Below are 13,455 nucleotides of genomic sequence, written 5' to 3'. Positions count from 1 at the left end.
ATGACCTTCGACTGAAACAATTCATTGATAAATAAACAAGTAGAGCAACTTTTAATTATTATTTTTTGTTTTTTTTCGCCTGCTTTTTATTAGTAATTGTGTCATAATGTTGTCAAAAATCTATTAACAATGATAATTTATAGGTAATTAGATAGCCAAGTCTTTGCTGAAAATTCCAAAAAAAAATCTGTTCAAAAAATACTATTTCAAGAAAAACACGTTTAAAGATCAACAATAGAATCGACTCGACGCGCCAGCTGTGCGATTCAAGCTCACGACACCTTGAGACTCGCCTCATTTTGAAAACTTTCTGTTACCATCTGAGTAAAACGAAGGTTTCTTCACCTTTAGTTTAGTAACTATGTGTTCAGTTTGCATGGAAGCTCTATGCCATAGTAATCCGATCTGAACAATATTTTCGGAGATTACATAATAATCTATACCAAATTTCGTGAATATATCTTGTCAAATGGAAAATTTTTCCATACCAGCATTTGATTCCGATCATTCAGTTTGTATGGCAGCTATATAATATAGTGAGCCTATATGTGCAATTTCTTCCGATATTACATTATTTCTCATACAAAATTTCGTGAATATATATCGTCAAATGTGAAAGTTTTATATACAGGATTTTGATTCCGATCGTTCAGTTTGTAGGGCAGCTATATGTTATAGTGGTCCGATATCGGCATTTTCGACAAATGAGCAGCTTCTTGAAGAGAAAATGACTTTTGCAAAATTTCAAAACGATATCTTAAAAATACTAGTTCGTATATATACAGAAAAACTAACGGACAGACGGACATGGCTAAATCGACGCAGCTCAACATATTGATTATTTATATATACAATTTATAGGGTCTCCAACGCATCCTTCTGGGTGTTACAAACTTCCTGACAAACTTAATATACCCTGTTCAGAGCATAAAAATTAAGTCACAAAATGACAGTTGTCGTAATGTTATATTGTATCATTCCCCAAGTGGAGATATTGAGCAGTATTGTAAAATCCATCCAATGATAGCAGGTGGTCAGATAAAATCCTTGTAAATTCCAGTAACGTTTGACCGATAGTCGCGGTAATTGAAAAATTAACAGTTCTGTTTTTGGTGTAGTTTATTTTCAATGAATTATTATTTTGCAAATGAATATCTTTTTAATATGCCTATTAAATTATCGTCTTGAAAAAAAACGAGCAATAGTTGCATTTTGTCTACCACACAGCAAGTTAGTAGTTGATTTTTAATAAATGTCAAATTATTTTTGGATCTACATACATAATTGCAATTATTTTTATAGTAATACTACCTCAAAAAATTAGCGAATATATAGTTAGTTTTCGGCAATTACGAAAATTAAAATAAATATTAGATTATATTAGATACACTAAATCTGTAGCAAATATGTGTCTTAATTTTAAGGCACATCACTTTTCTTAAACATAATATGTTGAATATTAGAAAAAATCACAATTGAATAAGTGGCTGCGACTTGAGTAATTGTTCCGTTCTGTATATGAGCACGTCTTTCATTACTACTTGACGCAAATGTTCATGTAATTGGTCAAATGTATAATTCTTATTTCGCAAAACATTCGCTATTGGGAAACATGATTCAAATACTGCTGAGGTTACTGTATTATTAAAGTCATTCTTGTTATTCCTTTGTGAATGTATTGGGCTGTTCCCAATAATTGATTCTGTAAAACAAATAAAACTCATTTTGTAATTTGTTAAAAACTATGTAATAAAACTTATAAAATATACTGAAGAATATGTAAGCAAGTTAATACTTCCCACTACTGAAATAAGAGCGTCAAACCTTAAAATTAGTGACTACTGTTACTTTCATTAGCTACCAATCGTATTATAGACAGAGAGTGTAATATTTCGTTTTCTGAGGACTCAATCCAATGAGCTATGGCTTCGTTCGGAAAATTCAATTCTCCGGGGGCACACGGTATCTTTCCAGCAATTGGTGGAAGGTAGAAAGAAAGGATTATTTACTGGCGAAATTCTTTAGGCCAATTAGTCTAACTAACTTTCTTTTCATGGAAAAGAACGTTGATTATGAAATAAGGTAAAATGCGCTGAAAATTGCAACCATGCATTCGTCTCTACACTATAAACAGCCGCCCAGAGGATGCTCCTCCATTATGGAGCCTTGCCGTGGACAAGCTACTTTATTTGTTAACTAACAATGGATCCGCTGTCAAGAATATGCGGAGGACATTATATAATTATTAGTTGAACATTACTGCGTTTATTTAGGAAAAATATTAATAGAAATGGAATATGAAAAAAAAAGAGAAACTTGTCTCATCTGGAAATGTCCACACATCTCATTTAGTAAAAAACAAAATGATTCCTAACTTAAAACAAAATAACTTATGAATCTGCAAAAACACGTTATTCAAAAGCAATTTAGTTTTCAATAAAACTTAGGCTTACATGGTGTTAGGAACTTGGTAATGATTTGAATGATCACGAAGTCTTTTTGCGAATGTGCAGAACATCAAATTTGTAAAAACTAATGTCTACTTTATTAATTATACAGCTTTTCGGCAAAAACTGAATTTAATTTTTCTGATTTTTGGAGTTGAAAACCATATTTTTCTATTTTCTAGTTACTTTCTGCTAATTTTCTTTCCTGTTTCTTTATATCGCTCTTAATGAGGGTAACTTCTCAATTGGCTTGCTTTGTTTTTCCTCGTAGCTAGCAGCTACTAGCAGTTAAGAATCAAATTAATTTTTATTGCCTGGAATGTTGGAAAATATATTTTTGAATAATAAAAGCAAACAAAACATTTGATTTTAAAATTTTCATAGAATTTTAAAAGTACGGTTTTTGGGCTATTGACATAATCTCATATAATGGAATCTGGACGCACGCTATTCAGTTACTCTGATTTTATGCCAAGTGGATTGCTAAGCTTACTCTTTCGCATACTGCAAACTGTAAACCGAACATCATCTCGATAAACAGACATACGTAAATAACCGAATAAGTATGTAAAGGAAAGTACTGGGTTTTAACTTAAAAAAATTCAATCTTAAAGACATTTGTTATTATTTCAATATTAAATCCGAATGACAACAAATAAAAATTCGAAAAACCGATGAAAAACTTTACAACTTTACAAAGTTCCAAAAAAATTATTTACACATTTTACTAACGTTGAAAGGCTGTCAAACCTTTAAATGAATCATTTAAGTAATACATAATGTAAAAAAAACAATTACTAGCTAAGCTGTTGCTCATGATAATCCATTTTAGTATTTACATATATTTACCTGATGAAGTCTGTGCACACTGTTTTGGGGAAACCATTTGTCCATTAATAAATGGTTCTGAGGAGACATTATTATTACTGCTAAATCCTGGCAGGGGAGGTGCTGGTCGATTGAATGGGTTGTACCTTCGTGGTGGTGGTCTTGGTACATTTGTTGCGGAAGTGGTCTCGGTATTAATTTCTGCAATTAATTTTGAAGTTATTTATTTTCTCTCCTCTTATAATTTTTTTACAAAATATCTATATAAAAGCCATAAAGTGATAAAAAAAATTTTATAGAGAGATGTTTGGACTTTGCTTAAACTATTTCAGCTCTTAAACTGCAACCAAGAGTAACTGTTCAATAATGAACATGTTCGTTGATACCAAGGACATATAATATTTAGTTTTATTATAGTTAAGAATATTCAACATATTAGACAAGATATGAAACTGTGTAATTCTCACTATTTTAAAAACAGTCCACTAATATTGAATAATTATTTATTCCCTCGGCAATATGTTCAAATATATTGAACAGGCTTATGTTGTTGTTGTTGTTGTAACGGCAGAATTCTGCCGAGTTGACAGTCCTTGGCCGGATAAAAATCCGGGTCCGTTCCGGTTTTCGTAGACCCGACTGTCGTGGGAACGGGAACAGGCTTATCTTTGCCAATGCTGAGGCAGTACAAAACAAATACATAAACCAACCAACATTTATATCAGGCACGTATGCGCTGACATACATATGTATATGCAATACGTATGCACTCAACAATTAACAAACAAACATATTTACTATGCATTTAGACAATTCAATACAAATCTGCATGTTCACTTAAAAACAACCCCATACCATGTAGCATAAACAATGTGCTACATACATCTGAACATGCACACATACACACATATTAAGATAGTTAAGATAGTTCTTAAAATTGTATATAAATACGTGAAAATTTTAAATAAAAAACAGACTAAAATAGTTCTTGTAGAAGGAAACACTTCTCGTAGAATGAAATAGTTCTCAGCTTAAATGAAATCTTTATTTTCCCCCCACCTGTGGTAATGATATAAAGCATCTTATTTAAATTTAAAAGTTTGATCTTATAAATCAAACAGATTGATTATAATTCAAACAGTAACCATACAACAATAATAAAAAAAAATTAAAAGTGAATCAAACTTGATGCGCACGTTTATCAAAAATTAAAATATCTCATTTTTGTGCAGGCAATAAAAAATTCGTACACTTACGTTGGCCAAACTTTGAATGCATATCTAATATTGGCACAATTCCGACTTCTTTGGCGCCGGGATTTGGAGGTTGGAAAGGGGTTACAGGTACCGCAAACGCTTAGTTACATATATTCGACCTTTCAATAAGCTATTTCACCACATTAAACACACTTTATTTACATAATGTTTTTTTTTACTTAACAATGCATAACAAGAGTAATAATAAAGATAACAACAACAATTTTGTTTTTATCTGTTTGGTGCTTAGTAGACTTAAATTTTATTTATATTGCAACAACAGAAAATATCAAAGTCCAATAACAAATTATTAAAACCAAAACAACCTGCATGTACTCAATTTTGCACCCGTTATCATTTCAGCAATGCATTAAATATTTACCGTTTTTTTTTTTTCAAATAGAGTGTTTAATGTATAGTAAATTCTAATCTAAGATAATGTTTTGCATATTGTGGACATAGTTTAAGATAACTAAAGAATTAATAACAAATAAATTTTAAAAAATATTTAAATAAATAAAATATAAAAACAATGGAAAAAATATCGCGTGAAGTTGAGGACACAATTGTTTCGATGACTGAAAGTGGATGTTCTTCTCGGCAAATTGCTGTGGATTTGAAAATAAGCCAGTCGGTAGTGATAAGAGTGCAGAAAAGGCGAAATTGTCAATCAAATGTGAAGGTCAGAGGGCGTAAAAGGCTTTTGACAGATGCGGACGCATGCCTAACGATGGCACGAATGAAAAAAGACAAGTGTTTGACACCAGGAAATGCAGCCTTGGAAATAGGTAAATCTGTCAGTCGATGGACTGCAAGAACATCCCTCCACAAAATTGGGTATATCTCGGCGGTTAAAAAACAAAAACCTGCTCTATCTGTCAAAAATGCTAAGGCGCGACTAAAGTTTGCAAGAGATCATGTGAATTGGACTGAAGACGACTGGAAACGTGTTATTTGGTAAGACGAATCAAAATTCAACCGGTTCGAGTCTGATGGTAAGCAATATTGCTGGCGCCGCCCCAATGAAACCATCAAAAGACATCACGTGAAAGAGACTATGACATAGGTGATGGAGTGACCGCCACAAAGTCTTGATCTCAATCCAATTGAAAATTTATGGTCAATTGTGAAACGACGATTAGGCACATACGAAAGGGCACCTACAAGTCTTAGCGAGTTTGGGAGCGTGTTGCCAAGGAATGGCTGGATATACCGGATGAAATAATTCAGAACTTGGTGGAAAGTATGCCAAAGCGCATGAAAAGCGTTATTAAAAACAAAGGCTTATGGACAAAATGTTGATTTCGCTCAGTATATTCATATTTTAAAATGGTGCAAAATTGAGTACATGCAGGTTGTTCTGGTTTTTATTAATTTGTTATTGGACTTTGCTATTTTCTGTTGTTGTAATATAAATAAAATTGAAGTCTACCAAGCACCAAACAATTAAAAACATAATTGTTGTTGTTATCTTTATTATTACTCTTGTTATGCATTATTAAGTACAAAAATATCATCTATGTACTCACTAATGCACCCCACTGTATGTATAACTAATATTATAAAATAATATTACGTAATAAAGTGTAAAGTATACAGTACAGTACGAAAACTGAAATTTTGAATATAATAATATATATATCGTCACTTAAAATACAAAACAATGTATCATCAAAATAAATAGAAATCGCTGACAGATATAATAACCAAAATTTATTCATTTTATACGTAAGCTCACATTTGGTTTCAATATGAGTGCATGATAACCAATAATAAACATTCATATATGTATGTATGTATATGGAAAAGTGTTCAAATATTCCATTTTAGCTTGAAAAATCTTCTTTATAGTTTTTTTATAGTTAATAAGGAAAAAAGAATCACTCGAAAGTACAAACAAAGAAAACGCTGAAAATCCTTCACTTTTGGTTTTTAAGGTGTGACAAAGCTGGGTTTCCTCGTAAATATAAACACTCTAAACTTTTTAGCCATAAATTTGATAAGTGATTTTTAAATTACTAAATTTAACTGAAACATTACAAAACAAATGTGAAATGTGATTTTATTTCAATGCTTAGAGTGTATATTTAAACATACAGAGTAAAAAAACGTGAAAAAAATTTAGTGAAACTAAAGAAATACCATGTGTTCATAGTGCAAATTTTGGATGTATTTTTTGATTTGATACGAGAAAACAAGTCACATTTTCCATATCATTATGAACAAGAGCATAATAAAGAAGAAAAAAATATCTATTAGCGGGAATGTGGTTCATCCCTCGTACTATACCAACTCTTGTTCATAATAAAGAAGAAAAAAATATCTAGTAGCGGGAATGTGGTTCATCCCTCGTACTATACCAACTACTGGGAGTTGGTTTATTCACATAAATTGCCAGAAGCCAATATTTGAAACAGCTGACCTCATGCAAGACAGTCCATTACTAGCCTACATTACTTAGTGTATGTCAGGGCGTATAAGTGATGCGCGATGCGGTGGCTGGCAAGTGCTTGCAAACAGAGTATACGGTGAAATTAAATTGACAATTGTAGGTAAACTAGAGCTGTCAGCTGACATCTAGTAGCGGGAATGTGGTTCGTCCTACCTACTATACCGACTACTGATGCGCACAGAGCTGCACCAAAACAAAGGCCAGTGTAATAGAAGTCATATGTTAATTATAACTTACTATTACGAGAAAATTCAATTTCCTCTAATTGTCGCTGTAGTTCCGCCACAACCAATTTTTTGTACTCATAACCAGCACACGTCAACGCTTTCATCCAATTTTCCATAATTTCCTGCGAATCTGCACTTAAGATATAAGTTCGGTTCCCATTGAAAGCTATTTCGAAGCAGTACTGATCGCTTTCTTCGGATAATTCTAAAGCCAAAGAAAATTAAACGGTTAATTGTAATAAACAATTTCATTTAACTTTTTGTTGATTACCTATTGTACAACCTTCTACAATTATGAGTCCTAATGGTTCTTTATCTCCTTTTTTCTCAAAATAAAATAATAAATTTCCCTTCAGTACAAAATATCGCCTTTGGAAAGCCTTATTTATTTCACCTCGCTTATTCAAAAAACCTTCGCAATCAAAGGGAGGAGAAGTAGCAAAAACACACAAATTTTTCTCGTTTATTTTCATCCTATTAAAACACCATAAGCTCCGTTCTTAATATAATAATATAGTCTTAATATAATAATATAATATACATACATATATTAAATATGTATATATAAAATGTGTAAATATATTAGGGATAGCAAAGTCGAATCCGACTTTAGCCAAAAATAAATCCTTTAATAGAAATAATCGACTTTTTAGGATCGATTGAAGCCTGTCTTGAATCGATTAAAATAGACATTTACTCGATGACTTCGACAATTGACGGAATTAATATAAGACCTGCACGAAGTAACTATAGTTGTTTGAATTTTATCGCAAGAAAGAGAACCTACGTAACTTTATACAGCTTCTTACTGTACTCATGGAAACACGATACGGCACAATTCCGATTTCCTTAGCGCCGCGATCTGAAGGTACCGTTGGAAAGAGGAAGTCCTGCTGATTAAAAAATATAGATACCGCAAACGCTTAGTTTACGAGATATTCGATCTGAAATTTAAAAAATTAGCAAAATTCCAACATTTCAAGAAGCTATTTCACCACGTTAAACACACTTTATTCAAATTTTCCACCTCAAATTATTTAAATTACACTATAAACTTTTAAATAAGCCCACATTTTACACTTTTAGCAGGTTTTTTACCAAAAAAATCTTTATTTTAAAATTACTGTTTACATTCGTTTGAACCTCATTTGTTTACGAAAAATTACGACGAAATGGAGCGCTGCCATGTGATGATAAGGCAATTCGCTGAAATTCCTCTTTTTCGCAAAAATTCCTCTATTCATGCATATGGATATTTTCTTTTTTAAATTTATTAAGCAAATAAGTAATATTATATAATCAAATTACGTAATAAAGTGTAAAGTATATTAGTACAGTAGGAAAATTCAAATTTTGTTTCAATATGAGTGCATGGTAACCAACAAATAGAACCACTTTAACCGATTTATAACAAAAACTCAATATATTTTTTTATTTTTAACGCAGAAAGGAGTACTACGCGAAAGTAGTTCAGTCATCCCGGGTATTCGCTCGGCCAGAGTTAGTTTTTTAAAGCGCGACCGAAGGGCGCCAACGCAGAAATGTGTCCTACGCGAAAGTACTTCAGTCASCCCGGGTATTCGCTCGACCAGGGTTATTTTTTTAAAGTACTTCAGTCATCCTGACATGATGTTATATAAATTGTATAATACTATATTATCATAGAGTTTTAGTTATATGTGTTTATTAAATATAAATCACATATTATACATATACATACTAAATGTAAAATGTACAATATGTGGAAAAAGTTTTCACAACTCAATTATAACTTAAAAAATGTTAGAAAGTATTTTTGATTATGATTAATGTAGAAAAAAAATTACTCAAAAAAACAAACAAAGAAAACTCGTTAAGAATCCTACATATTTGGTGTTTAAGATGTGGCTCGTTTTCCTCATACTTGTAAGCAATCTAACCTTTGCAACGCCGAGTTCGCTAAGTGATTTTTAAGTTAATAAATTTAGGTGAATTATTACAAAATAGAATTGAAATGTGAACTTATTTCAATGTTAAGGGAGTGTATTTAAATATACAGAGTGAAAAACGTGAATAAATTTAATGGAAGATAGAGAAATACCTTGTGTTATTATTATTCCTCCTCTGGAGAAGCTCCTCTGTTCGGATGGTGGGACCCGTCGAACCAATTTCGATTAAATTTACTACGTGACATTCTTCTCATGTTTTTATGTGACAGCGCGAAAATGGGCGAAATCGGACTACATCCACGTCTATTTCTCATATAGTATAGTTGATTTTCGACCGAAAATATTGGTAAGTGTATGGGAAATATTGGAAGATTCACGCAAGTGAGGAGAGTTTTCTGATTGCCATTCAATTGGGAGTGGCCAGAAATGATTCTTTTACTATGACTCAAGCAGCTCACGACTTCCGGTCCTTGACCAAGTATCCTCTGGGTAGCCTAAGAATATCCGTTTGAAGGCGAGCTAAAGTGAGAAGGCGAAACATTCCTTGCATAGGATTGTGTACTGGGGTTGGGACCCGCCACGTAAAAAAACCACCCCAATGACAACGCAACAACAGCCTCGGATGAGAGACCCCACTTTTGATGACGACCATGGCAAACGAAAAAAGGACTACGAATTGAGGGCATGCAACGGGAATGTCCGGTCCCTTAATTGGGAAGGTGCCGCTGCCCAGCTGGTTGATGTCCTCGTAAAAATAAAGGCTGACATCACCGCAGTCTAAGAAATGTGATRTACGGGACAAGGACAGAGACAAGTAGGTCCTTGTGGCATTTACTACAGTGGCCATATAAATGAGCGCAAATTTGGTGTGGGATTCGTGGTGGGAGAGAGACTCCGTCGCCGAGTACCATCATTCACCCCGGTGAATGAACGTCTAGCCACAATCCACATCAAAGCGAGGTTCTTCAACACATCGCTGATTTGCGCCCACGCCCCGACGGAAGAGAAGGACGATGTGACCAAGGATGAATTTTATGAGTGCTTGGGAAGCGAGAGCTGCTCCCGCCACGATGTCAAAATCGTGCTTGGCGACTTTAACGCCAGGGTGGGCAAAGAAGGCCCTCAACGAGGAAACATCCCCAAATGGGTTGAGGCTGATCGACTTCGCCGGGGCCCGAAATATGGTTATCTGTAGTACTAGATTCCAGCATAAGAAGATACATCAAGCTACCTGGCTGTCTCCGTATCGAAAAGCCATCAACCAGATCGATCTTGTTGTGATAGACGGAAGACTCTACAGTGTTTTAGATGTGCGTGCGCTCCGCGGTCCTAACGTGGACTCGGACCACTTTCTTGTTGTAGCCAAGATTCGCACCCACCTCTGTGCAGCAAAAAACGCACGCCATCAAACACAAGGAAGGTTCGACGTCGAGAAGCTGCAGTCACGATTTTCTACTCCGCTTGCACTCCTGCTCTCTGAGAGCACTCGTCATCAACTCGGTATAAGGGAACTGTGGACCTGCATTTCAAACTCCTTACGTACAGCTGCAACCGCATCCATTGGTTTTCGGAAAGTACAAAAGAATAGCTGGTACGACGAGGAGTACCGTGTCGCAGCGGAGAGAAAACAGGCTGCCTACCTCACAACGTTACGAGCGACCACAACACGTGCGGGATGGGATAGGTACCGAGAGTTGAAGAGGGAAGCGAGACGCATTTGCAGACAGAAAAAGAAAGAGGCCGAAATGCGTGAGTACGAAGAGCTTGATAAGCTGACCGATAGGGGTAATGCTCGAAGMTTCTACGAAAAAATGCGGCGGCTTACAGAGGGTTTCAAGACCGGAGCATACTATTGTAGAACCCCCACAGATGATCTAGTCACCGATGCCCAGAGCCAGGAGAAGGCGAACCCGATGCCCCAATCGACGACGATGGAGCAGACGTTCCATTGCACGACCAGGATGAAGTTCGAATAGCAATTACCTGCCTGAAGAACAACAAAGCGGCGGGGCCAATGGATTGCCGGCCGAACTATTCAAACACGGCGGCGACATACTGATAAGGAGCATGCATCAGCTTCTTTGTAAAATATGGTCGGACGCAAGCATGCCCAACGATTGGAACTTAAGTGTGCTATGCCCAGTCCTCATAAAAGGAGACCCCACAATCTGCGCTAACTACCGTGGAATAAGCCTCCTCAATATCGAATATAAGGTTCTATCAACCGTATTGTGTGAAAGATTAGAGCCCACCGTCAACAACTGACCTTATCAGTGTGGCTTCAGACCGCATCATCGGCCTCAACACCCGCGCCGTTAGTTCTGCTTTCTCCAGACCAGACAAGGAAGCAACACAAATGGGCCTGGCAGTGAACGAGGGCAAGACGAAATATCTCCTGTCATCAAACCAGCAGTCGTCGCACTCGCGACTTGGCACTCACGTCACTGTTGACAGTCATAGCTTTGAAGTTGTAGATAATTTCGTCTACCTTGGAACCAGCGTAAACACCACCAACAATGTCAGCCTAGAAATCCAACGCAGCAAGAGTTATGCCAACAGGTGCTACTTCGGACTGAGTAGGCAATTGAGAAGCAAAGTCCTTTCTCGACAAACAAAAACCAAACTCTATAAGTCACTCATAATTCCCGTCCTGCTATATGGTGCAAAGGTCAACTGTTTATAAGTGTAACGAATTCTTAAACGACGTGTTATGGGAACTTGATGAGACTAGATTCAAGAAGATTACACACGTAAACTGGAAAACCTTCGACTTTATTTTAAATTTAATAAAGGACGATGCGTCGTTCAACCAAATACGTTCTTGCAAACAATTCCCTCTCAAAACACAATTAGCAATCGTATTATATCGCTTAGGCTCAAACGGTGAATTCGCTACTGTGTCTAAGATTGCTGGCTTGTTTGGAGTTAGTGATGGTGGTATCATTCAGGTTAGTGTTTGTCATTGTTTTGTTAGATTAATGTTTATCTTTTTCTTTATATTAGAATTTGACTGACAGAATGTTGAAAGCACTGTTAAAGCATAAAGATCAGTATCTGTTTTGACCAAATAGCGATGAACGTAAAAAGCTCGTGTCAGAAACCTGGGGTAAATTGCCAAACCGCGTGGGATACGTCGATGGTACTGAAATTGCTTTGGCGGAAAAACCTTCTCACGACCCAGAAACTTACTTTTCGCGAAAGCACCAATACTCAGTTAAAGTTCAAGCCGTTTGTGGCCATTCGCTTCAAATAAGACATTTAGTGTTACGCTATCCAGGTGGCGTACATGATGCACCTATTTTTAGTAACTGCGAATTGTCGAATGACGCCGATGTGCTTTTTGGAGGAGCTGAATGGATCGCAGGTGACAGTGCCTATAAATTGTCACGAACTGTTATAACACCATTTAGAGAAAACTCTAGAGAATTAACACAGGGTCAGCGAACTTTCTTTAACAAAATATTCAGTCGTTGAAGGAACGGTTTGGCAGCTTGAAAACGTTGAGATTTCAAATCAAGGATGAAAAAGGCATAGATAGAGTAAATAAATACGAGCTTGAGGAATCTGAGCACGATATTTTAGAGTCATTACCTATTGTTCGAACTAATGAAGGGGAAGCGGTACGCCGAACCATCTATGAATTGTTAAGTTATGCAAACAATGAATAAAAGAATTTGTATTAACAATTTAAAGCTTATTTATTGGAATAAATTCAAGTTCTATATGCACATTCGAGCATTTAAAAAATTAAAAAAGAAATATTTTGGCATTTAAACCAAACTTTTGAGCGTGGTTCCGAAGAAAAACGAAAAATTTAGAGTACGCTTTCTTTTGCGGATCATAACCTTACGAATCATCAAGCATTTTCTTGTTTGACGTATCAACACTTGACAATCTTTCGTGCTCCAATCTTATTTTCTCCATTTCAATCCTTTCCTCCTTCTCCAGTTGTAGCTTCTGTAACATGAATTTGTTTTGCTCTTTTTCCTTTTCGAATTCTAGTTTTCGTGATTCTAATTCTTTTTCGATTGAATTTCAAATAATAATGCAAATGGGTTTGAGTTTTGAGGCCTTTTCAAATTTCTTTTTGGTGTAGTGGTATTTTGCGTGCAAGCACTTGTTGCGATGGACAGGGCGGACGGACTTGCTATACTCTCTGATGTAGAAGGAAGCACCAAGGTCGGACTGGCCAACGGACTTTCAGGTAAACTTGTTGAAAATGTTTCGCCATCATTTTCCATCAACGCATCTACTTCAAAAGTATCCAACAATGACACTGGGGCACGATTCCGATTACTTTGGCGGAGGGGTAAAAAA

The 13,455-nt window shown here is 35.5% G+C and overlaps 2 protein-coding genes across 2 annotated transcripts; one reads left to right on the top strand and one right to left on the bottom strand.

Annotated features, from left to right (window-relative positions):
- Positions 1-1,205: 1,205 nt before the first annotated feature.
- LOC108966310 (sesquipedalian-1) lies at positions 1,206-7,780 on the bottom strand. Its single transcript, XM_018929149.1, has 4 exons — positions 7,482-7,780; positions 7,221-7,415; positions 3,297-3,476; positions 1,206-1,702 (listed from the first exon to the last, which is right to left on the bottom strand). The coding sequence occupies exons 1-4, from the start codon at positions 7,681-7,683 to the stop codon at positions 1,470-1,472; spliced, it is 810 nt and encodes a 269-aa protein (XP_018784694.1). The 5' UTR covers positions 7,684-7,780; the 3' UTR covers positions 1,206-1,469.
- A 4,289-nt stretch (positions 7,781-12,069) lies between these two features.
- LOC108966308 lies at positions 12,070-12,612 on the top strand. The gene is made up of 2 exons (XM_018929148.1): positions 12,070-12,086; positions 12,210-12,612. The coding sequence occupies exons 1-2, from the start codon at positions 12,070-12,072 to the stop codon at positions 12,610-12,612; spliced, it is 420 nt and encodes a 139-aa protein (XP_018784693.1).
- The last annotated feature ends 843 nt before the right edge of the window (positions 12,613-13,455 follow it).

Source organism: Bactrocera latifrons, unplaced genomic scaffold (genome assembly GCF_001853355.1).
Source record: "Bactrocera latifrons isolate USDA-ARS-PBARC rearing strain unplaced genomic scaffold, ASM185335v1 scaffold_1589, whole genome shotgun sequence".
Lineage (NCBI taxonomy): Eukaryota > Metazoa > Arthropoda > Insecta > Diptera > Tephritidae > Bactrocera > Bactrocera latifrons.
This window is presented reverse-complemented; position numbering and strand designations above follow the sequence as displayed.